General features: G+C 45.9%; 1 protein-coding gene across 1 annotated transcript in view; it reads right to left on the bottom strand.

Moving 5' to 3' along the window:
- Positions 1–255: 255 nt before the first annotated feature.
- TMEM63B (transmembrane protein 63B) overlaps positions 256–25805 on the bottom strand; it is a 50772-nt gene continuing 25222 nt past the window's right edge. Inside the window, exons 5-23 of the mRNA XM_056853835.1 lie at positions 24112–24149; positions 21569–21711; positions 19421–19472; positions 18321–18429; positions 16933–17003; positions 16046–16126; positions 14494–14617; positions 13479–13612; positions 12688–12825; positions 11941–12094; positions 11184–11290; positions 9965–10051; positions 9681–9746; positions 8532–8694; positions 7591–7696; positions 7012–7179; positions 5531–5646; positions 2586–2666; positions 256–498 (exon numbers count right to left, since the gene is read on the bottom strand). Of these exons, the coding sequence (XP_056709813.1) occupies positions 334–498; positions 2586–2666; positions 5531–5646; positions 7012–7179; positions 7591–7696; positions 8532–8694; positions 9681–9746; positions 9965–10051; positions 11184–11290; positions 11941–12094; positions 12688–12825; positions 13479–13612; positions 14494–14617; positions 16046–16126; positions 16933–17003; positions 18321–18429; positions 19421–19472; positions 21569–21711; positions 24112–24149 (2103 nt within the window). The 3' untranslated portion in view covers positions 256–333. The remainder of the gene's footprint in view (positions 499–2585; positions 2667–5530; positions 5647–7011; positions 7180–7590; positions 7697–8531; positions 8695–9680; positions 9747–9964; positions 10052–11183; positions 11291–11940; positions 12095–12687; positions 12826–13478; positions 13613–14493; positions 14618–16045; positions 16127–16932; positions 17004–18320; positions 18430–19420; positions 19473–21568; positions 21712–24111; positions 24150–25805) is intronic.

Below are 25805 nucleotides of genomic sequence, written 5' to 3'. Positions count from 1 at the left end.
TTGGCAGCATGTCAGATGAATTCCTCTTCCATCGGGGGGGGGGGAGATGGGGACACAGAGAGAGAACTGTGATAGGAAAGGCAGGATATGGAGGTCTGATGCAAAGGTCCCTCCCCCATCTTGGGACGAGCAGAAATGCAGCAGCCAGGTCGGTGGGAAGGAGCAGTGGTCGGTGCCTCTCTTGGGTCGTCCGTTCCTTCAGTTCCATTGCCCCTCTCTCCATCATTCACTCTTTCTCTCTCTCACACGCACACACACATACATACACACAGTGTGCAGCAACCTCTTCGTCTTATAGGACTCCCTTGCCCCTTTGCACACACTCCTACGTCCCTAATGGTGAATCTCGTTTTCTATCAAGCTGTCTTCGCAAGACTGGAAATCCGTATCGTTTATGCCGTTGGGGTTGATGAGCTCCTCGTCTTGGGACCCCTGTTCCTCAGACTCGGCCGCGTCACCTTCGGGCGTAGCATCTTGCAGCACTTGGGCGATGTACTTCTGCAGCGGAGTGGATACAAAAACAACAACAATGAGTGGCCAGTTAGTCCGTCCCGTCCGTGTCAGCCCCTGGCAGCAGAGCAGGATGGGAAAGTGCCATGCAATTGGGAGGCTGAGGGCAGTCATGCTGGCACAGAAAGGAACCCTACGTTGTACGGAGTGGCTGCTTTATTGCGTGAAGGAGCAGGAGCGTCACGTGACCGAGAGCTTTGGTTTCAAACGATGGATAATGTTTGCAACGCTGCCTGCAGTGTAGCATTTGCCCTTCTGTATTTAATAACTACATAAGAAGAGCCCTGTGGGATCAAACCATTGAGTAATTTAATCCATCATGCTGTTCCACACAGCGGCCAACCTGTTGCTCTGGAGGGCCAACAACAAGGCATAGATGCCGGGGCCTACCCTTAATGTTGCCTCCTTGCACTGTGTTTCAGGAACTTACTGCTGCTAAATAAAGAGGATCCCTTTAGTCACCATGGCGGGTAGCCACTGATGGGCCTATCCTCCCTGAAGCTGTCTGATCTCTCTTTAAAGCATATATGTGCTATATTACATACAACTCCGTTTTAAGGTCCTGAAAAAACCCCTCCTCCAGATTGCAACAATTTGCACTGAAGAACTTAGTTCTGACATTTCCCAGCTCGGAGGGAAATCAAGGAGGCTTGACTCTGTCTTCCTTCAGCAGGACTCGAGGAAAACAAAGTTTTCAACTAAGACCCTACAAAGACTGCTCACTGTGGATACAAAGATCTTAGGACAGTGCGTTCCTGCTGTAGCTCTCCCAGCGAGCTGAAAGCCTCTAGCAAGTGAAGTTCTTTTTCGGGATGGTAGGGAGAATTCCTCTACAGAAAAGGTTAAATGCCACCATCTATCTGCTGGGCCAACAGATTACAGAAATATGGAAAATCCCACTTTTCTACTCCATGTTGGTTAATCTCTTGTCTGCAACATAAGGTTGCCTATTGAGAAATCAATGAAAGATGTCGTTCATCATAAAGTATCTCCCCACAACAATATGGTGACAGCCATTCGAACCCTGGCCCATCTGCAGTAGTCAGATCTGCCTGAGCAAGGGACTAGTTGGGGCTGCTTGAGCAAATCCCTTTCTGAGCTTCACTTCCTCTTTTAGAAGAGAAGAACAATGGTAACCTTCCTCACTGAATATACTGGAAAGGCAAAGAAAGGCTACGGCCACGAATCACTGATCCCTTGCAAGCAAAAGGGCTCAGATGTACCAAACAAGGTACTCCTTTGCAAGGTTTCTCCATTCATTCCAATGGAAGAGGCAATTCCATACACGCAAAAGGATGATGGACAAGTGGACCCTCTTGCTCCATTGAGCAACGAATGGGGACATAAGGGCTCTGGATTAAGTAAAAGACTGTAAAGAATTCTGCACATTAGGAATTATATATAAATAGGTACTACTACTATTATAATAATTGTGGTCTTTGTCTTTTGTACATTTAGCAACCATTCTGTTGCCAAGTTCTTCTCTGTTACAAGGTAGGCTAGTAACTTAAAAAGAAAAACAGCTGAAACACTCAGGGTTTTGCCAAGCTGCTGGAAGCCCTGTTGGATTATTTTGCTCTTTGTGGCATGACTGCAGCCATTAAAATTTCCACAACGCCTCAGGGAACTTGGGATGCAGGGAAGGGGTGCACCATGAAGCCGCCTGTGAATCAGTGTTCCCATTCCAACATGAACTATGTGCACGGGGAGATGGCAGCCCCCAACTCTTTCTGCAGCACTCACAGCGCATGCCCACGCATTAGAGCCAGAAAGCGGAAGAGAAAGGGGCACTGACCAGTCTGGTTTCATTGTCCAGCTGAGAGACAGAGGCAGAAAATGAACAGACAGCATGGGGAGGGGAATAAAGAGGTTGCAGGTCCATCATCTCAGACAGGGCCAGCAACAGAGAAGTCTGTTTTCTGCCCATGCTCCTCGGATGCTGCCTGCGCATAGCCAAAAAGGTGGGAGTCTGACAGGAAATCTGTCCAGGCCTCTCCCTCCTCCCCATACTCAGCCATAAGAGGACACAGAACATCTGGTGATTCAGGAGGCAAATGGAGGAGCTGGAGACTCACAGCTGATTTAGGAGCTGGCGGGTTGGCAGCCGGTCGTCCGTTTTCCCTTCCATCCACAGCATCCGCCTCTGTGTGATCAATCTGGAAGCAAGAGAGAGGCATGAGATTCAGCGGCAAAGGTGGCAGCCTGCCATCCTGTTCCTGGCACAGCTGCAGGAGCATTTTATGTATAATTCTGCTAGGAGGGTGCAAAAGGTGGCAATGTCTTGCATAAGACAAAGTGGGCTATGGCTATTTATTTAGCATATAGAAGAAGAGTTGGTTTTTATATGCCAGTTTTCTCTACCACTCAAGGAAGAATCAAACTGGCTTACAATCACCTTCCCTTCCCCTCCCCACAACAGACACCATTTGGGGTAGGTGGGGCCGAGAGAGCTCTAAGAGAACCATGACTAGCCCAAGGACACCCAGCTGACTTCATGTGGAGAAGTGGGGAAACAAATCCAGTTCACCAGATTAGTGTCTGCCGCTCATGGGAAGGAGTGGGGAATCAAACCCGGTTCTCCAGATCGGAGTCCACTGCCGCAAACCACCGCTCTTAACCACTACACCACACTGATTTTTAGCATATAGATACCACATATAGATATATAGATATTTAGCATACAGATACCACACTTTGTTCCTCACAGGGGATGCAAAGCTGCTTACAACATTCCTGCCTTTACTTTATCCTCCATTTCCATGAATGCTTATGACGCAAAACCCTGATTAGTCTTCAGCATGTTGCTCTGTTATTTTGGCTGCCAGAACTCCCAGGTGTTGGGCTTCAGATATTCTACATATGTAAGAGGGAGGTCCTCAACCTCCCCAAAAAGACTTCTGTAAGGGCCAAATGTTACTGCCTCACGGCAGAAGCTACTTCTTGGGTTTCTCCCCACATTGCTCCTGACTGGAATCAATGAAAGGACCATGTGTAGTACAGTTCGCCACTGCTGCCTTCCCCACACAGCGTTCATTTGGGAGGGAACCAAAACATTGCCCTGCCCACATGGTTCCTTCATCCATGCACTACAGTAGTAGCCCACTGCTATGGGGAAACAGTCCCTCAGGGAGGCCCATGGAAGCACAGCAACTTTTCCTCTTCTGTGGCAATGACATGCAGAAGGCACAGAAAGAACATTGCAAAAGAGGAGGGAGTAGCAGATGCTCTTTTATTACCTCAGTTCAGGGCTGATATACTTGGGACTCCCAAAAGGCTTTTGGCCAAAAACTCCTGAGTAAGCTTACAGGTCACGGGATAAGAGGATGAGTCCTTTTATGGATTAAAAAGTGGTTAAATGACAGGAGCCCTGTAGCGCAGAGTGGTAAGCTGCAGTACTGCAGTCCAAACTCTGCTCACGACCTGAGTTCAATCCCAACGGAAGTTGGTTTCAGGTAGCCGGCTCAAGTTTGGCTCAGCCTTCCATCCTTCTGAGGTCGGTAAAATGAGGACCCAGATTGCTGGGGGTAAAGGGAAGATGACTGGGGAAGGCACCGGCAAACCACCCCATAAACAAAGTCTGCCTAATAAATGTCGGGATGTGACGTCACCCCATGGGGCAGGAATGACCCGGTGCTTGCACAGGGGACTACCTTTACCTTTTAAATGACAGGAAGCAGAAAGTAGGAATATATAGACAGTTCTCATAGTGGAGGGAAGTGAGTGGTGGGGGTTCTACAAAGATCAGTACTTGGAATGGTGCTAATTTGTTCAGAAATGATTTGGGATTGAGCACTGTAGTGGCCAAGTTTGCAGATGATAACACGTTATTCAAGTTGATGAAAAGCAAGGTGGATTGTGAAGAACTCCTGGAGGATCTCTCTAAATTGGGTGAGTGGGCAACAACATGGCAAATGAAGTTTACTGTTGGTATAAGGTGAGGCACACTGGAGCAACAACAACAAAAACCCCAACTTTCAATCTATGCTGATGGGGTCAGAACTGACTTGAGACCAAGATTGAAAGACAGCATGAGGATATAGTGCAAACCTCAAGGAAAATGTTGACTCAGTGCATGGCAGCAGTGAAAAAAGGCAAACTCCATGCTGGGGATAATTGTGAAAGGAACTGAAAATAAAATGGCCAATAATGTAATGCCTGGGGATAGATCTATGTTCCCAGGGATACGCTGTTCAGTTCTGGTCACTGTATCTTAGAAAGGATATTGCCGAACTGGAAAAAGTGCAGAAGAGGGCAACCAAGACGACTAGGGTGTTGGAGCACCTTTCCTTCGAGGAAAGGCTGAGAAGTCTGGGACTTTTCAGTCTAGGAAAAAGGTGACTAAGGGGGAACATCACAGATTTTTTAAATTATGCATATCCTAAAGAAAATTGATAGAGAAAGCTTTTACTTCCTCTCCCATAATACTAGAACTCGGGGCACACAGTGAAGCTGGTGGGCAATGGATTCAGGGCAGACAAAAGGAAATACTTTACTCAATGAGTAATTAAACTGTGGAATTTACTGCCAGTGGATATGGTAATGACAACAAGCACAGATGGCTTTAAAGGGGTTAGAGAGATTCTTGGAGGACAACCAAGGAGTGACTAAAGGGAACCTTCATATGTAAAGGCAGCAAACCTCTGAATATCAGTGCTAGGAGGAAGCATCAGGTGAAGAAAGGCCTTGGTCTCTATGCCCTGTTTGTTGGCCTACCAGGGAAACTGGTTGCCTGCTTGCAAAAAGGTATGCCGGGATAGATGAACCACTGACGTGATGCAGAAGAGCACTTTTTATGCTCTCATGTCTGCTTCACACATTATGATTTTACAGCTGCATGCACACCAAATAAAACAGACAAGCCCGTGATCTTCCTATTACAACGTTCAGAGGTTTATGAGGATTTTCCCCCTATCTCGGTAAGAAAAGCACACACGAAGCTGTGTATGGGATAGCTATCGCCAACCTGATCCCGCTTCTGACCTTATAACACCCATTCTGCAAATAAATTTTAGCCCATTACCTTGTAATTGTGAGCACTGAGGTATTTGAAGTGTCCAAAGCAGACGTGACACAAGCAGATCACTATAGTGATGACGAGAACCACAAAGGTGAACATTGATGTGAGAGCCAGAAACCCTGAAGGAGGCAAAGATCCACGGTCATTATTACTCTTCTCTTTGCTCCTACTTTAGCCCTCCGTCCTGCGACATTACCAGTGGTGGCCTGAAATATCTACTCCATGTCACTACTACTGGAAGTGCAGAGCTTTCTCAGCCATGTACTCTGTTTCTTTCGCTCACTCGCTCATCTACCATTGTGCTGAGCAACAGAAGCATGTACGCAACTGTCAGCAGGTGAGACCAAGAGGCTCAAGATCAGGGCAGACAAGAGCAAGTATTTCTCCACACAATGTAAAATTAACTTGTGGAAATCACTTCCATGGGATGGCCTCTAGCATAAGTGGGGATTAGACAAATTCATGGATGATAGGTCCATTAATTATTATTACTCGCAAAGGCTAAATTGACTCTCCTTGTTCAGAGGTATTTGTGCTGGAGCAGCCACAGGGGGAAGCTTTGGACTTGGCGCCCTTGATTATGGGCCTTCTGGTTGGCCGCTGTGGGAAACAGGCTGCCAGAATGGATCATTAGTCTTATCCAATCATGCTCTTGTTGTGATCTCCCTCCCTTGTTATGATTTGGAGCACTTACTACGGCTATGTCTGGCAAACCTTGGCTCAAATCTCATGAAAAGCAGCATAGGGAACACAGCAGCTGGTTCAGTGACTGTTTTCACTATCAGTAGTGATGCTGCATGGACAAACTGTGCTGCCAGGTATTTGCATCAGGTACAGAGTGCCAGGAACAGATCTGGTACAGGGAGAGCAAAGGGAAGGCAGCACCCTGTAGATGAAGCCGAGCGATGGCAGATGGGAGGTAGCAGCAATACATTCCTAAGGGAACTCGGAATAAAGTACATAAAGACTCCTCAGATGGAGAATGTGGTATCCTGGAGCTCCTGGTTCAGCTGGGAAGTTCCTGCCCTCTACCAACTAAACCGCAGGAAAAAGATCCCAGGGGTTTCCTTGACGGAGGGTAAGCTGGTACAGCTCATATTTGTTTATTTCATTTGTACCCATCCTTCTTCCCCAATGGGGAATCAAAGCAGCTGACAACATCCATATTTCTGCACTCTGAAGAGGAATCTGTAGAATTAGGCCCTTCTGCCTTCATTCCTCATGCCCCCTACCAAAGGACTATACTCTAAAATAACAGAATAATTCAGCTCCTTTAAGTGCACTTCGAAATGACCAGGAAGTGCTCTGTCTACTACCCTGCTTGAGAGATGATGGGTACAAGTCAGCATGTTGGTTACACCTCAGTGGAAAAAAACTCACATATTGTCAAGACACAAGTTAGCAAACCAAACAGAACATCAGGATAAAAACTCCACCAATGAATCCAATAAGCAAACCCCCCAACCGTTACCTCCATCACTCACCTGTACGCACAGTAGAGAAGAAAAGGAGCCAAAAGAGGCAGAGGATAGGTGCTGCCACCACCTGGTTCACAGCCCCTGAATGGATCTTCTTGTCCAGCTTGGCTGGCAGGTAAGCATAGTATAGGTTGTACCTGTCTACCAGGTGCTTCAGTAGCATGTACATCAGACCTATCAGAGAAAGAGGAAGGAGGAGGAAAGAAAAGCTGAACTCTTGGCTGAACACTAGATAAGAGACCACAGTTTAAGTAGTAGGGAGGGCTCCTTTGCTTGTCTGCTGGGAGAAATTACTAGACCTGAAGAACCAGCCCTCTTCCCCTCAGAACTGAGTTGTCCAGCCTCCAGTAAGAAATGAACCAGGATATAGTGGTTTGCAATGCTCCCAAAAATACAATACCATACAAAACCATCTTGAATTGAGAATTTTCAGGATAAAGAATGGCCCTGTATTACCCAGATGTCGTTTTAAAGAAATCAATTTCAATGAACCAATATAAAACCATTGTGGATGTATATATACGGTTAATTATTTTGTAACCAAATCCTGGTAAAGTGAGGCCGAGGACGTGCGACGGTGCTTACCAAAGGGAACAATGATGGGGCAGGTGATACTGTAGGTCATGACCACGGTGAAGACGCACATCATCCACGCGTAAGCAGCCCCGAACTGGAATTCATAGGCCTGATGCTGAACGACAGAGAAAGGAAACAAACATCCTGTCACTAAAGCATGCTCAAAAATGCCTGGCAGGACAGCTGTGATAAAGCAATCACCTTCAAGACCAACACATTTTAAATCTAGCATAGAGATGTGAAGGCCTGGGGGGGGGGGGGAGGATGGAAAAGATTAGGAGACAAAAGTCCTCCCATTTTTTTCTTTCACAACTTTACTCAAACTATGCAGTATGAAAATGTTTGTAAGAATCTACAACATTAGAGAAAATAATTCCTATGTATACTGTAGGCATATACAACATATTCAAAAAGTAAAGATACATGTGTTATGGTAGCATAGAGTGCAGCAATTTCCAACTCTTTCTCAAGTATTGCATATATTTGCCATTTCTTCTAGAAAAATGAAGACATTTATAGCTTTAAATTCCATAAATATGCCGAACGGAACAATTTTCCTCAACAAATGTTTTAATTGTTGTCTGAATGTCTCTGGACATATTTTAGCTTTGTTTTTCATTGTACTAATGGTTTTAAAATCTGATATTATTGTAAACTTTCAGGTTTTACAGTCTAGGAGGCAGAGACTGTGCCTACCACAACATTTAACTCACACTTTCCCCACTGATAAGACACTGGTAAGCATTTAACTGGACTCTTGCCAAAAGCCAGTTAGGCAAGATGTGTTGCATTCCAGAACAAATTCTGAAGAAAATATTTGGCAAGAGGATCCCATTTGCCTATTCTGTCATATTACAATGGTAATCTATGGATTGTATCTGTTTCTAGTAGCAATTTCCAATGTCTAGTTGCACCCTTAGTTGTGCTCTGCGCCGGCCTGATACACATACCCGTTTGACATTCCTGCGTTCCGCAGCTGACCGGGCCAGGCAGAGCCGGATCATGTACATCAGCAGGCCAGGAATGCGTAGCAAGTCCATGGCATTTCCGATAAATGCAGAGGCAATTACGTAGTTCACAAAAAAGGCCCCATTGTCTGGCAAGAATACACACCTGGAAGAGAGACAGACGAGGATCACCTAAAATTGTTTGCCTATTCATACACACACAGGGAGTAGCAAGAGGATCAACAGAAAGGAAGGTATCTAGTTCGTATCTCTCTGTAGCTGAACTTATGTATGTCACTGGCCTTAAGTATGATTATCATAGCTCATTCCAAAAGGAGATTTTTCTTAGTTTTGCTCAGATAACTTGTTTTGCAGGCTGTCCCTACTCTTTAAGGAACTATTAGTCATACCACACATCCACAGCTCCTGGATCCATGAATGCTGCATGTTTGTTCATATACAATTGCCTTCTTTCATTCTCAGATCCTGGTAGAGTCACCTCTGCTTTATACAGTTTGTTAGCATGGATTATCCTTTCCTCTGCATTTATTCTATGCATTCACAGTAATTTAAGGAAGAATAATAATAATTGGTTTTTATATGCCAACTTTCTCTACCACTTAAGGAAGAATCAAACCAGCTTACAATCACCTCCCCTTCCCCTCACCACAACAGACACCCTGTGAAGTAGGTGGGACTGAGAGTGTGACTAGCCAAGGTCACCCAGCTGGCTTCATGTGTAGGAATGGGGGAACAAATCCAGTTCACCAGAGTAGCCGCCACTGCTCATGTGGAGGAATGGGGAATCAAACCTGGTTCACCAGATCAGCGTCCACTGCTCCAAACCACCACTCTTAACCACTACACCACGCTAGCAACTGGGATTTAAGGAACCACTGTGGGGGCAACAGAGGGATTTAAGAACATTGTGAGGGCAGCAGAAAGGCAGCAGAGGAGAGTGGAAAATGCTGGGACTCATATAGCACATTTGGGAGGACTGGTTGGCCAGAGGTCACCTGCAGGCTATCTACTCAGCAAGGCTGGAAGTAGGGTGAGCAAGGATTGGAAGGAAGATAGACTTGTTCTTTACAGGAAAGGCTACACACAATACATTCTCTGTCCCATCTCCCCTTATTTTAAGACATCACTTACTCAAATCTCACCGCAGCCTCAGCCAGGAATTTTTTGTCAAACAGCCAGCGGAAAAACACATCCAGACTAGGGAAAGAAACATAAAAACAAGAAGTGCAGCACGATCACTAAGTGGTATTTTAAGACATGGATGCTTTGTCAGTTCTGGATGCTTTGTCAATTGGGCATCTCTTCAGATGCTTTGCTTGGTCAACGCCAGGCTATGTTGGTCCATCATATCTTTGGGCAAGGCTAGTTAGCCCGAGTCAACACGTTTTCTCCCAACTCAATGTCTCTGAATTTACCTGCTCAGTCCCAGAGATGGCAGCAGCAAGACCATGAAGATGAGGAAGGTGTAGCATTTGTGCATAGTTGTCCTGTTCTCTCCAGATCTGCCAACACACAAAAAGTTAGCGCACATGCAAAGAGGATCTAAAGGGGGGGGCACTTCCAAACACTTGGGGGGAAAAGGACTGGCAAGCGGGAAGTGGTTGCAGACACGAAAATACCATACCTCAGAAATCCACAGATTTTTCCTCACAGCTCTTCTCTAAATAAGAATAGTATGTATGTATTTGTATGTAAGTAGATTAGATGGATAGAAGATAGATGGATAGAAGATAGATGATAGATGATGAAAGATAGATGATAGATGATGAAAGATAGATGATAGATAGATGATAGATAGATGACAGATGATAGATAGATGATAGATAGATGATAGATAATGATAGATGGTAGATAATGATAGATGATAGATAATGAAAGATAGATGATAGATGATGAAAGATAGATGATAGATGATAGATAGATAGATAGATGATAGATAGATAGATAGATAGATAGATAGATGTGTATGTATGTATAAAGATATGAGTAGCCTGTAATGATGGAGTAGCACCCAGTAGCCTAAGCATTTAGACCAGGGAATTATTTTACTGTATTAATAATATTAGACAGTTTTACCACTTTTGGTATAGTATTAGATTCCTCTGGTCACTGTAAATAAATTTGAAATTCACATTAAAGAAGATCTGCACAATTAATGAAAGAATATTGGGCTACCAGCCAGCCAGGCTGTGCTGCTAGAATCCTCTCCAGTTCATGCTAGCAGGTGCACACTCAAGTATATGGTCACAGAACACGGGACCCAGGGTTGGCAAGCCGGCTCAAGGTTGACTCAGCCTTCCATCCTTCCGAGGTCGGTAAAATGAGTACCCAGCTTGCTGGGGGTAAAGGGAAGATGACAGGGGAAGGCACTGGCAAACCACCCCGTAAACAAAGTCTGCCTAGTAAACGTCGGGATGTGACATCACCCCATGGGTCAGGAATGACCTGGTGCTTGCACAGGGGACCGTCACCTTTTTATGGAATTTAGGCTACTGGGGAGATTATATCAGATCTGTTAGGAGAAGGAATTATAAGTCCATAAAACCTATTTGAAATGGACAACAACGAGGTGGCTGGGCGGACCCATTCTGAGCCGAGCCATCCCAGGGGCATACAGCTCTCCCCAATCCTCACCTGGTCCAGTGGGCTTCAAAGAACGCCGAATAATACACAATTGTAGGAAGCAGAGCGGAGAAGCACCACAGTAGCAGAGTAGGGAAGAACTGTGTGATGATGGGATTCTGGTAGGAGAGAAAAAATTAAAAATATATGTCACTTGTTTCAAGGAATGCTGGATAACTTGGGGTGAATTTGTAGAAACTAAAATATGAAGAGCCCAAACGAACATCCTAGCACAGCTTTCCCAAAACAAAGTTCAACCCAAAGAGTCACAGTTTTGAAGAGTTGATGAATCTTTGCTTTGTTAGTTTGGACCAAAGTCATTACAAAAGACATGGCCTTTACTGATAAGGGAAATCAGAAATAAAACTTTACACCATTTTTAAGACTTTAAAGACTAGAGATTTCTCCACCATGGCCTGAAACGGCTTCTCTTTCATTCCCACTCTTTGTTGGTAATAAATACCCAAATCCTCAAGGAAAAATCCAGGGAACTTGAAAACTTGATAACTATTCTGTGTCGTTTTCATTGGTCCTAATGAAAATGTATCAGTATTGCCTACAACATTACTACTGTCTCTCCATTCCCCTATCTGTGCAAGAGACCTCAAATCCATGGGGCAGCAGGAGCACTCAGTCAGTCTCATGAGATGAGGCCTACTGGATATGGAAGAGAGGAGCCATTTTCTTGGAGCTGTTTGCATTCCACGCCTTTGGGCAAAAGGGAGAAGGGAACACTCTCATTACAGATCCCTCAGTCCAGTTTTCTTACGTTCAGGTACTCCACAGGCTTTGTGACATTGAACTTGTCCATAGTGGTGATGATGATGGCAGGAGTGGTGAGGAAGAAGAGCAGGATGAAGAGCACCACGTTGATGATGAGGCAGCGGAGCCACCAGATGAAGCCACGAATGGACAGGTGCTCCCTGAAGGGAAGCCAAAGAGAAAAGCCAAATTGGAGTGTGGGAGAGCCCGATGCTGTGTTCATCTATATTAATAACTTCTACCTTGCTCTTTCCACAAAAGATGCTTGAGGCAGGGCAATCCAGTCCTCCTGGGCCTGAACTAGGGTTGCCAACCGCCAGGTAGTAGCTGGAGATCTGCTATTACAAGTGATCTCCAGCTGATAGAGATCAGTTCACCTGGAGAAAAATGGCCGCTATGACAATTGGACTCTATGGCACTGAAGTCCCTCCCCGCCCCAAACCCTGCCCTCCTCAGGCTCTGCCCCAAAATCTCCCGCCGGGGGCGAAGAGAGACCTGGCAAACCTAGCCTGAACTCCCTTTAAAGCCATCCCGTTCCTTCTTCCATCGAAATGCAGCCTCACCAGCAAGGCCTGACCAAGCCAATCAAAGGAAGAATAGGGATGGTCTGGCTTCTCAGCATCTGTATACCAGAGAATATTCCACTCGAGGCCTAGAATATTCCATTCGAGGCCTAGAATATTCCACTCGAGGCCTAGTGCCCTCATGGCGCATTCCGTTTCCACAGGCCAATGACGGGCAGTGTTTCATTTACCAATAAATGTTCTGAGGGTCAGGTGCATATGAGACTGTCCAGTTTGAGACATGGAGGGACTCGCTGCAGGCGGACACCCTTGGTTCCCCACGGCACTTGCAGCCTTGGCATTTGCACACGTTGAAGTCTTTAAGGATTCTGAGAGGAAGCAAGAAGAAGAGAGGGATGAGGGTTGCCTGGGAGGAGGTCTGCAGCCTCCAGAACGGAACGCCCCGCTCGTGGCTTTTTCTAGCCCAAACGAAACAAACAAACAAACAAAAAAATAGCTCTTTTTCTCCCACCAAGAGGATAGCCTTAAGGTGGAACCTTAAAAGTTTATACAGTTATGACCAGTCTGGAAATGGCAAACAGAAAGGTACTTCTCTCACACACACGGTATTAGAACAGAGGGATCCTCATTGTCGGAAAGACCACAGGCTCAGGTGAGACAGCCTGAAGTACTTCTCTGCACAATGCATAATTAACATACGAAGTTCCCTGCCACGAGAAGTGGCAGCTTAAATGACTTTTTAAAAACATAAAGGATTAATGCAATTTGATGGAGGGATGGGCTATCCATGGCTGCCACCCTTCCAAAGGCAGCATCCCCTCTGATTTCTCAAGGACGGTCATCACCTTTACTATAATTCCTTGGATATGGGTCCCCGGATGCCACAGTCATCTGGCCACCGTCAGAGTACTGGGCTAGATAAACCCTGGTTCGACCCAGCAAGGCAAGTCAAATGGTTTTTATGCTCTCTTTCCCTTTCCCCTAAAACCACGCTTCTCCACCCAGACCTCCCGGTACTCACATGGCTGTAATGGACTCATTGTGGAAGGTGACAAAAGCCATGCCCAGTGGCTTTTCGTTCACCTTCTCCTTTTCCCGTTTGTAGTCTTCCTTGAGCTTTTCCTCCAGCTTGGTGTAGTACTCAATGGCTTCCACCTAAATATGCATATAAACAGGACAGAAAGAATCACAAAACTCCATCATCACTTCAGACTACTCAGTCCTGGTCATGTATGTTCTTAGACCAGTGGATGGGAGCTAGGGTTGCCAACTTCCAGGTACTAGCTGGAGATCTCCTGCTATTACAACTGATCTCCGCCCGAGAGAGATCAGTTTGCCTGGAGAAAATGGCCACTTTGGCAACTGGACTCTATGGCACTGAAGTCCCTCCCCTCCCCAAACCCCGCCCTCCTAAGGCTCTGCCCTCAAAACCTCCTGCGGATGGCAAAGAGGGATCTGACAACCCTAATGGCAGCATCACACTTCCTAAGCATCTTCAGCTCCCCAGTGAGAGGAAGCAACCCCCCACCCGCCGCAATGTCAGTTTCATATGCTATAAAGGCTCAGTGTGCCGTAGTCTTGCACTAGATCTGGGTTCAAGTCCTCATACAGCCAGGATGTTTATTTGTATAGTTTAGGATAAGTCGATGTTTTAGCCAAATCCACCTCACATGATTGTTGAGAGACTGTGCGGCCCCTGTACTGAACCCTTTAGAGATTGTTACAGATAAACATCACACACCATCTTCACTATTTAGGCACATTAGCCAAAACAATAAACATGCAACAAGGCTAAATGATTATTTCCCCCAGATGGTTCTTTTAAATTCTAGGAAAGAGGTGTCAGCAGTGAAGACGGAGGTCTGAGCTAAATAACCTGGGACTCAGGACTGTTCTCCACATGCACGAGTTACAAGTACAATGGGAACAGCCGAAGCAGCATTTCTGGTAATGGGCCTGCACCTTCCCAGAATCACACACCCATGCTTCCTAGTAGCATCTTTCTGGCCTTTGTAACTCCTCCCCCCCCCCAGTACCTCTTCACAGCCTTTGATAGTACAGCAGCAGAGATGGCCACAGGGCTTAGGGTTGATCATGGATGGGGTGTTCTCCTTGGCCTGCAAGTTGGTGAAGTAGATTTTCCCTCGCTCTGCCTTTTTCCTGAAAGGGAAAATACACAGGAGACGACAAAGCTTAGAAAAACTAAACCCTGATCATTGTAAGGGTCAGCAAGCTAATGAGGGCACGGAAGGATAGAAACAAGCACAAGGTCAGGTAATCTGCAAGTCTGTTCATGGTATACTCAGGAAAACAATCCTGAAGGTTTCCTGTGAGTCAATATATGGTGCTTTCTTAGGGATCCTCCCTTGATACCTTGGTGCCACAGTGACCCCCCCTTTCATCACAGATGATTACATCTCCTGAAAATGCACAGTCTGAAGGAGAAACATGAAGTCTGAATATGGGATAGGGTGTTTGGGTCACTGAGCAGGATTTAGGAGAGGCTCCTTCCAGCCCCTGCTCTGCCACAGCATCTCTATGATGTCTGAGCAAGCCGTTAACCTTTCCATGATATAAGGCTACTAGCAATAATTTCTTGCTTTACTAGGCAAATTGTGGCAAAGAATATGGCCTGCTGTAGTAATACAGCTTATTCATGCCCCCTTTTGCGTTATGCCCAACATAAGTGTGGTGTCGCGTGGCATAGTGGTTAAGAGTAGCGGATTCTAATGCGGTGAACCGAGTTTGATTCCCCACTCCTCCACATGAAGCCTGCTGGGTGACCTTGGGCTAGTCACAGTTCTCTCAGAACTCTCTCAGCCACACCTACCTCACCAGATGCTTGTTGTGGCGAGAGGAAGGGATTGTGAGCCACTTTGAGACTTCTTAAAGTAGAGGGGGGGGGGAAGGTAAAGGTCCCCTGTGCAAGCACCGGGTCATTCCTGACCCATGGGGTGATGTCACATCTCCACGTTTACTAGGCAGACTTTGTTTTATGGGGTGGTTTACCAGTGCCTTCCCCAGTCATCTTCCCTTTACCCCCAGCAAGCTGGGTACTCATTTTACCGACCTCGGAAGGATGGAAGGCTGAGTCAACCTTGAACCGGCTACCTGAGACCAACTTCCATTGGGATCAAACTCAGGTCATGAGCAGAACTTTTGACTGCAGTACTGCAGCTTACCACTCTGCCCCACGGGGCTCTTAAAAAGTAGAGAAAGGAAGAGTGTAAAAACAACTCTTCTTCATCTTCATAATCTGAGTCGGGAGTTCAGCCTTACAGAGTTCTGCCACTGCCCCTCAGTGCAGACCAGAAGACCCTGTTGTCCTAGCCTGGCTTCCTTTAATGGGCCTTAGCCAATGGCCCTGAAATGAATCCATTAGCTCTCCCGCATTACCCATGTTACCATCACATCCTCAACCTCATCTGCTGCTAGTCCCAGGAACGAGAAAGCTGTTGTTCAAGACAAAAGCGTGCTGGAACTAGATGTTATCTGGGGGCTGCACATGCAGCCTAGCCCACGCGGTTCTCGGTTCTCCTGGCTTCCAACGGTTAGCGGCTTCCGCTCCACACAGCCCCCGGACTCTACCTCTCGGCATCGAGGAACATCAACCTGGCCACGTTGTAGCAAGGGCGAGCCTCCAGGACCGTGCAATTGGCATAGGCCTCCCTGCAACAGAAAACAAACAACCACCGGCAGCGGACGCTTGTGAGAAACCTGCAGGATGAGCAGACCCCCAGAAAAGTAATTGCACCTATCGAGGAACATGGGGGAAGATGTACTCTAAGGCCATTTATGCTTGGTGATTAGCAGCGCGTTCCAGTCTGAATTGCCCCGCATATTTTTTTTGGGAGTTTTTTCACGGTGAACAATCATTCAGGAAGTGTCTGCGAAGCCAGCACGTACCTGCTTCGCATTACTTAAGAGCCCCTTTAACGCGACCTTTTGTGTTTGCTCCGCCGCCGCCGCCACGAAGAATCCCCTCGAGGAAACATGCAAAATCACAGCTGCACGTTAGCTATGCAACCGGCCATTGCTAATGGCTATGCAAACAAGGAGCAGGCAAGTGGGGTGGTGGTGGAATTTCTGCTTTTGCATCGGGACCCTGAATAGTCATTTTAAAGGTCGCATTTTAAAAAAGAACTTTGAGCGAGCTTCAAAATTGACCCTGCATAAATGGCCTAAGCCACTTCCTAGGGAAACGGTGCTTTAGGCCCCCAGAAAGAAAGCCTCTTCAACTTTAGCCTCTGGAAAGAAGTTCACACGTCTAGGCTCTGAAGGGGGTGGAGGGTGGGTGGGAAGAGAAGGAGAGGGCAACTGAAGAGAAAGGAAGGGTACCCCCACATAGTGGCCACCTCCATAAAAGTCACCTTTTGACTGCACTGGGCCACAGAGTTACCTGTGGGGAAAGATTGCCTGGGTATTAGAGGGCAGGGGATGCGCACAAGGGAATTTAATTAGCCAGTAAGACTCACTCAAAATGTTTCTTGATCTTCTCAGGCTCAGCATACTTTGAGATGCCGTTTATGAAGAGGGTTCGTTTCACCTGGCACAGACAAAAGGTCACAAGTAAGTGGGAGAGAGGCTCCAGGGGCCATCCTTTGCTCATCTGCAACAGCAGCAGGGCCACAGAGACAATATTTCTCTCCACTCTGGGGAGGGAGGAAAAGTGTGTGTGTGTGGGGAGGGGTGAGTGGGTGGGAAGCTAGGGTCCTAGCAATTTTGAAAACTCATTTATTTATTTACTTGTAATACCACCTTTCAGTTATTAAACCCCAAGGTGGTTTACAACATGTACAATAGAAACTAAAATCCATCAAAACATAGCAATAGGATCATACTTTTATACCAAAATACATAACAACAAAGAGCTAATTGGTTCTTGTTGGTTATCCGGGCTGTGTGACCGTGGTCTTGGTATTTTCTTTCCTGACGTTTCGCCAGCAGATGCCTGCCACAGCTGCTGGCGAAACGTCAGGAAAGAAAATACCAAGACCACGGTCACACAGCCCGGATAACCAACAAGAACCAATGAACTCTGACCGTGAAAGCCTTCGACAACAAATAGCTAATTTCACAAGAACATAAGAAAGATCATGCTGAGTCCAATAAATAAGAGAACCTCCAACATTGTTGGACATCCTCTGGTAACCTCATGACTTGGCTACTACAACATATTCTGCATGAGGCTGGTCTTGAAGACACCCCAGAAACTTCAGCTACTCAAGTATGTAGCTGCGTGCTTTTTTTCTGGTGCTAACTACAGAGATCATAATGACATCTTTGCTCTGAATGACGCTGGCTACACATTGAATTAAAGTTTTCTGGGACAGATCTTGCTTCAGGTGAGAGAAGTGGCTGTTAATTCAAAACAGTGATCTTTTGGTGGGGGCACATGTCCCGTGGAATTTCCTCTCCAGTGAAAAGCACCAGGCTTCCGCAATGATTTTTAGGAAATCCTGCAAAGACATTTTTGTTCACCAAAGTATTCTGAAAACTGGGGTTGACTCTAGTTTTACTGTGTGACGCATTGGGGCTAACATATTGTTCACTGGAAGTTTACTTTGTTGGTTGTTTTATTAGGGTTTTGTTGTTAGTCACATTGAGAACAATTGTAACTGTAAAATGGCCTAGAAATTTAAACAGGGGGGAAAAAACCCAATTGGGAGAGTACAGGAGAAACATGTGGGGTACTTTATAGTTTGTCTGGAGAGGAACAGACGTCATGGGTCTGAGAAAGCTTTGTGCTGCTATAGTCATACCATGAGCAGCAAGTGGGCCCAGCAATTGCTGTGTGTGTGTGTGTGGGTTTTCAATGAAAGCGTGGTGGCAGACCAGACTAAAGATGCTGTTTTGGACTCACCAAGTCATCCTCCTTGTAGCGCATCTTGGAAGTGTGGCGGCGCATGCTGTACACAGTCAGCAGCAGGTACAAGAAGGCAAAGGAGGTGTGCAGCCATAAGAGCTCATCCCTGCACAAGAAAAAGGAGAGAGATCCTGTCCTGACCACTGCTTGAGGACCTTTTGCACTATGGGCCAGCTCATTCAGCCAATGACAAGCCAAACGCCTCCCAATGAGAAACATTTTTTCTAACATTGTATGTGTGTGTGAGGTGCCGTCAAGTCGCAGTCGACTTATGGAGACCCCTTTTGGGGTTTTCAAGGCAAGAGACTAACAGAGGTGGTTTGCCAGTGCCTTCCTCTGCACAGCAACCCTGGACTTCCTTGGTGGTCTCCCATCCAAATACTAACCAGGGCTGACCCTGCTTTAGCTTCTGAGATCTGATGAGATCATGATAGCCTGGGCCGTCCAGGTATAGTCCCTTTTTAAACACGATCCCTTCTTGAGATTTGACATTCTTGCGTAAGAACATTGTTTCCATTGGAGGGAGGGCATTACATGCTGGGAGAATTCATGACAGAGTCCTGTCTCTGTCATTTAGATCGGTTGATTAATCTCTCTGTCAGTCTGTCAAACCCCCCCCTCTATCTGTTAAGAATGTACGTTTCAATCAGCTCAGACATTATTATATCTGCTTTCAAAGTGTAAGAAAAGTTACATTGTTTCTGTAAGTTCAACTTAACTACATGAATGTAACAAAGTAAGTAAAATTGAGGGTTTTTTTTAACAGTTCTCTGAGGAACAGAGTTATTTCATCACAAACCCACTGATCTTAACCGATACAGCAACCTCAGACTCAAAAACAAAACTTTCCTGCTTATTCTGCCGGGGATCATGTGGAGTCAGAAAGACTCCATCATCATATATTCAAGCAAATATTGATTTTTTAACCACAGACCCACATCGGAGAAATAAATTTTCCCTTCATCACTTTTGCACTACGGGCCAGCTCGCTCATCCAAAGACAAGCCAAATGCCTCCCAAAGAGAAACCTTTCTTTCTAACATTGTATAGTCCCTTTCTAAACATGATCCCTTGATGGCAACCTGTATCAAACTTACCCTGAATTCAAGTTAGCAATAGTTGTTCTCCCAAAGCTGTAGGGGTTGTTCTCTGGTAAGAAACAGATAAAGGAACATGAATCAGATAAAATTAAAAAATGAGAAAGTTATAGAAGTAGATATGATTTATTTATCTGAGATTTTGCTGGTCATGGACTGTAATAAATACCTTTGAACTTTTATCTGGAAAAAAAATTACTCTGTTTTTAGCATTGAGACTCAAAGTGATCTGTAATAAGTAATGCATCATTAAAAAACAGCTGGATTTACTATAATGGAATAATTTCTCTCTCTCTCCAGGTGCTCAAAGTGTCCATCTTCATTCCTAGACTGATCATTAATTTTTGCTTGCATTCTTCCAGTGATTCAAATTCCAGTCTTGACAATTTCATAACTGCAGTTCAGGGTCAAGTTAAAATTACTAATGCCATGAAAACTGCATTCCTATTGTTAGCAGAAGATACATTAAATACACCTGGAGGCAGCTGAATACAGGACATCTACTTGGGTATACTTCCTGGTAAGGAGCAGAGTAACAAAGCCAGAATGGTATCCAGAGCTAACTCGCTACAAGATCTGAGAAAGAACCTCACTTGCTGTCACTTACAGCTCACAACTTAAACCACTTTGGTGTATCATCAGTGGCCTACATCCTCTCCTATATAAGGATGTTTCTCTTTCACAGACCTTGGGTGGCAGGCCTTTCCTCACAGACAATCCCCCGACTTAAATCAGCTTCTTACCATTTAACAGAGAGACAAATCCAGGAACCAAACCCTGCAACAGACCTAGATGCCAACTTCCCACTGTCTTTGCTTGAGAGGCGTTGGGAAATTTGTGTGCGCATGTGAGACGTCTCACCCCACTTGCCTCCCCCTCTCTCTTTCCTATCTTTGATAGCTGCCACCACCCAAGCTCTGCCTCTCCTTTCTCTACCTACCGCTTGAGGCACATATAAAGGCTATGTGCACATGTGTGTGTGTGAATTGCTTCACACATCCTCCTCCACTGGCCAGCCGCTTGTAGCCCAGTCAGGAGTTTCTGGTCTCTGTGTGGAATGAGCAGTCAGGCAACTTGGGCGGGATCTTTGGCCACAGTCTGAGATCTTTAAAAGGTCTTTATTTACCAAAATACAATCTCAATTCATTAGAGCACAAGGGAACTGGAAAACTATATAAAAAACACTACAGGGTGTTACAGAACTAAGCAAAGAAACACATGAGGCTAACTAGGTTGTACAGCCAGTGGTGTTACCTTTGCATTCCCTTTCCCTGAATGGACACACGCGTCCTGGAACTTTGAAAAATACAGGCTAGTCAAGACAGACTTCACTCCATTGCTCCCTGTTCCCCGCTCCTTGGCTTGCGCGTCTCTGACAGGGTGTCCAGACCTTTCAGCCCTTCCCGTCCCAGCTTGGAGGGTTTTACTTTGACCTATCATGAAATGGGGGTTTGAGTCCCCATGCAAATTGCTTCACACCGTTTCTCCCATCAAGTCAAGATGCAGCCACACAACCTTTATGGCCCATCTCAGGACATCCAAATAGCCATCTACCTTGCCTCTTCTTGGCAGGTGGGCAAATGGTCATCTTCATCCTGCCTATTTGTCTTCATAAAGAAAACTCATCTCCTCTAAGCCAGAAATCTGAAGAGTTTATGACTTCATTTCCAGGAAAGAATGTTTTCTGAGATTAGGGCCTCCTTGAGTGTTAATCAAGGTATCCTGCATTCCTTTATCATAACACTGCTTACTGGCTGGGAGGGCAGCTGCTGAACGACCCTTGCGGGATGAACAATGCAACATGAGCTACACTGGTTCTCTTAGGTTATCCGGGCTGTGTAACCGTGGTCTTGGTACACAGCCCGGATAACCTACGAGAACCAATGAACTCTGACCGTGAAAGCCTTCGACAATATTATGAGTTACACTAATTATTTCTCTCCTTTCTCCCTCCCTCCCTTTACTTCTACGATCCCAATTTGCTTTCCTGTGTAGCGACAAGCTATTTGGGGGCTGAATGACCACTCTTGTCCTGGCAACCTACACTCTCCTTGGCCCCCTCAGCTAGCACGAGAATGATTAGGGTCTCAGTACTGAACAAGCTTGTCTCATTCCAGTAGAGCTGGAAAGCAACAGCTACCCACTCACCTAGAAGATCCCCTGAGAAGTTCACAGGCAGCACAATGCCCACAGAGAGGACACCAACGGCAACTAGCAGTCCTATGATGTGCCGCTGGAAGGAGAGGTAATGGACTGCATCACCCCCACACTTGTCCCGGATCTCATCGTCTCTGGAAAGGAACAAGCAGGTAGTTGAAGAACTGACTAGCCAAAAGCGTCATAAGACAAGTTGCGACCATAATGCCAGAGCAACCACCTGCAAGGATTGTCATGGGAAATTAACTGTCCGACAGGCCACAGGTTTTTGGGGAATGGTAGGAGAAAGAGAGTTTGATTGCGTCTTCTCACCAGATGGGTTGTGTAGAGGATCAATCTTACTGATTGAAACTTGGCAGGTGCTACATGTTGGGAATTTTGAGAGCCTGATTGTTATAACGTTATGGGGAGGAAGTTGCTGCTTTGGGGGACTGGGACATGAAAAATGGTTCTGGTAAAATCCACGCCTATCCTTTCACATGGATGGTGTCCTGACTTTGTGGCAATCTTTCACAAAATATCATGGCAAAGCAAGTTTAGGAAAGAAAGGGAAAACCGGGGAGGTGCACAGAAGTACCACAAAGCTGCGGGGAAGTGGGAGAAAACCCCATTTCCCAATAGTATCCAAGCTGAGGCAAACAACCTGTGCGTACGTGACCTAAGTCAAGAGAAGGTAAAATGCAGCATTTTAGCAGCTGTGTCTTCTGTAAAGAAATAGCAATGTCCAATTAGAGACAGAGGGCCAAGTGACGGAAGACCCACTACTGGATATTTTCTTTAACAGTAAAAAGCAGGATCAGGATTGCGCTGTGGGGGTGGCGGATTACTCCTTCCCCCTGTGCCATTTCCTGAATAGGATTCACCTACCGTGGAGCTGCTATTTGAAAAGACAGAAAAAAGGCAAGATATTGCACTCCTCTCCCCACCCTAGGTCACATCTAATAGCAGCTTAGGGCAGGAGGAATTTCTAGTAGAGAAAATACTCCGAGGATGTAATAAGAGTAGAAGTCTCCCTAACCTAGTGTCATAGTTCCAATCCAGATCAGCACCTCCTCCCCCAAATACTTATTAAGGTTAAATAAATTGTTAGAAGACCCAATAATGCAGGGGTCACCAGTGTAGTGCCCATGCCCATGGGCCTACGACACCCGCCAATACCCTTTTTGGTGCCCACCAAGTGATTTTAGAAAGTGGATGAGTCTCCTGCTCAGCAGGTCTTCTGATTGGCTATGCAGGTTAAAATAATGTTGTTCTCCACATTTCCTGTTTATTCCACTTTATATGCACGTGAATATAAATATTAAAACCTTGACCTAGTTTTTCTCTTACTTACCTAGTTCTCACTTACAGAAGTCAGCTACTGATGGTGGGGGAAGGGCAACAAATCTGATTCTCCTTTCAAATGGTGGCAGCTCTGTTCAAATGCACTGGCTGCCATCCACCCCCACTTTACTTTCAGTCCTTCCCATTTGGCAACAGAGAGGCCATTTATGCAGGACTGTTTCCCTCGCAGTCACCCCGCAGACTGCTTCGGGGTTTCCTTTTGATTATGCATGCCTTTCCTGACTGTCAAAGGTCACCCCGCGTTCCCCGTGCTTTTCCGCATGTTTTGCCTGCGTTTTCCAGATTCTGGTTAAAACAGCATTCGAAAAACATGGGCAAAACCCTTGGAAATGCTCTGGGAGAGCGAGGTGACCTCTGATGGTGGGGAAAGGCACGAATAATCAAAAGGAAGCCCTGAAGCGGGGCAACTGAGAGCAAAACAGCCATGCATAAATGGCCTGAGTTACTGCTCCAGTTTCTTTACTTCTTCCTACTTCCAGCTCTGTATGCTGGAACCACCTTACGTTTGAAGAGGAGAGTCCTAGCCCCAATCGTGCATGCTTTGAAACATTTTGGATGTGAGCATCTCAAACTGTTACCACTGGGGCTTAACCAACTTGTGGAGATTGCTCATCATGGGACATGACTTCTGAGCGTGGAACACATCACCAAAGCACATAAGAAACATAATAACAGATCAGAGATACAGAAGATTCTTAATTCTGAAATATACTCCCAACCAGACCTTGGAAAAGGCCTTGGTTGCCCATTTATACAATGCTGATTCAAATACTGGGTTGGATGCTGTGATCCTTCAACTAGAATCACAGATCTTTTCCATTCTGCACACCAGAAAGCCATTTCTGACTCTGAGGAATCAACTTTTCAGGTGGCAGAAACAGCTGCTACGGGGAGTGAAAAGGGAAGGAGATCTGTGAACCTTGTGCAAGCAAATCACTGGCTCTAACTCACTATTTTCTACCTTTCCTCATTTAAGGGAAGGTGAAAGACAGTTCCTTCTCTTCCTTAAGCAATAGGCCCTTGGTATTGGTTGGGAATACTGAAGTACTAGTAAAAAGCAACAAATCACAATAACATTAGTAGTACAGCCCTAAAGTATCAGGTCTCTAGCCACCATGATCTCCTCTGGCTGCTGGTGGCACCTAAGTGCTGGACTGGAGGACTATCTGCATAGACATGAGGTCACTTACTTTATCCTGAAGATGGCAGTTAACCAGGAGCAGAAGCCCTATGCAGAGACAAAAAAGAGTCCGGATTAAGCTGATTTCGGTCACTGCTAATCTTTTTCGCTTACCCTACTTAGCCTGCTCTCCTCTTCTGGGAATCTTTCTCCAACGACCAGCTTTCCCTAACAATTCATTTATGACATTTATTATTACTTACATTTTTCTCCTGTCCTTCCTCTTAGAGGCTCAACAGCTTGCTCCAGTGTTATCCTCACAACTACCTTATGAGGTATATTAGACTGAGAGACAGGGACAGGCCCAAGGTCACTCAACACAGTGAGTGTCATGGCCAAGAGGGAATTTGAGCCTGGGTGTCCCCACTCCAAATCTGTGGTGTAGTGTAGTGGTTAAGAGCGGTGGTTTGGAATGGTGGACTCTGAACTGGAGAACTGGGTTTGATTCCCCACTTCTCCACCTGAGTGGCGGAGGCTAATCTGGTGAACTGGATTTGTTTCCCCACTCCTACACACAAAGCCAGCTGGGTGACCTTGGGCTAGTCACACTCTCTCAGCCCCACCTACCTCACAGGATGTCTGTTGTGGGGAGGGGAAGGTAATTGTGAGCCAGTTTGATTCTCCCTTAAGTGGTAGAGAAAGTCGGCATATAAAAACCAACTCTTCTTCAAATCAGAACAACACACTGGGTTGGATCCAGGATCTCACCAATTCCCCTCCATACTACAGGCCCCATCCCACATAGCTTGTGTACATGCAGGTCTCATGATTTTCAACACAGCCTTTTTAGATAGTCTAAGAGAGTGGTTCCCAAGCTTTTTGGGCCATCGCCCCCTTGGTTCCACAAACTCAACCCCAGCACCCCCTACCCTATCCAACAACACAGTTGAAGGGGCCCACCTCTAGCATCCCCTGCTGCCCCATTGCCTCTTAGTGCCCCCCTCGGTAATCCCACTACTCCCCAGTGGGTGGTACTGCCCACTTTGGGAACCACTGGTCTAGGAGGATACCTCCTCCTTTGTTCACCAGCAGAAAAAGCTGACTGTGTCCAACTCCACTGGCTCTAAACTAAGTGTCAAACAACAGAGGACTGAAAAAGGCAGAGATCAGAAAAGCTTAACATATGGAAGACTGCAGGCAAGTCCTAGAAGAAGTCACCAAATCATCAGTATGAGTCACTCTAAGTTATAAAATATCAGGCCACTGGCATCCAAGAAGCAAGCATTACTTGCTGAACTCCTCCTGTGACTTAGTTATGAATCTCCTAAAAGCACAGAAACACTGCTTTGGCCAGAAGTCACTAAACAAACTGACTACAAAATTTTTATTTTTTCTTCTACTGAGCACAACTGTCATGCTCTCAAAGCTGCCACCTATTCTCTTGCAGGCTAGCCAACACAGGTCTATTTCTCTGGAAAAATCAGCAAGACTGAATTCAAGTCTCAAAGGATGTTTTAAATCAGGGGTGGGGAACGTCAGGCCTGGGGGCCGTTTAAGGCACTCGAAATTATTTGGTCTGGCCCTTCATAGGTCCTAGCAGATCTCTAGCTCAAAAGGATCTAAGACTGGTGATCCTCCCTCTCCTGCGGACAGGAATAGCCTCTATTCAAGGTGGATGTGAGTTTGTTTTGCTGAGAAAAGGAGCCTTTTCCCCCCTTGCAGAAGAGTCGTTAGCTATGGAGCTGCTAGGACCACCCAAGAAAC

Source organism: Euleptes europaea, chromosome 7, assembly GCF_029931775.1.
Source record: "Euleptes europaea isolate rEulEur1 chromosome 7, rEulEur1.hap1, whole genome shotgun sequence".
NCBI lineage: Eukaryota > Metazoa > Chordata > Lepidosauria > Squamata > Sphaerodactylidae > Euleptes > Euleptes europaea.
Note: the sequence above shows the minus strand (reverse complement) of the source record. Positions and strands in the feature narration are given on the sequence as shown.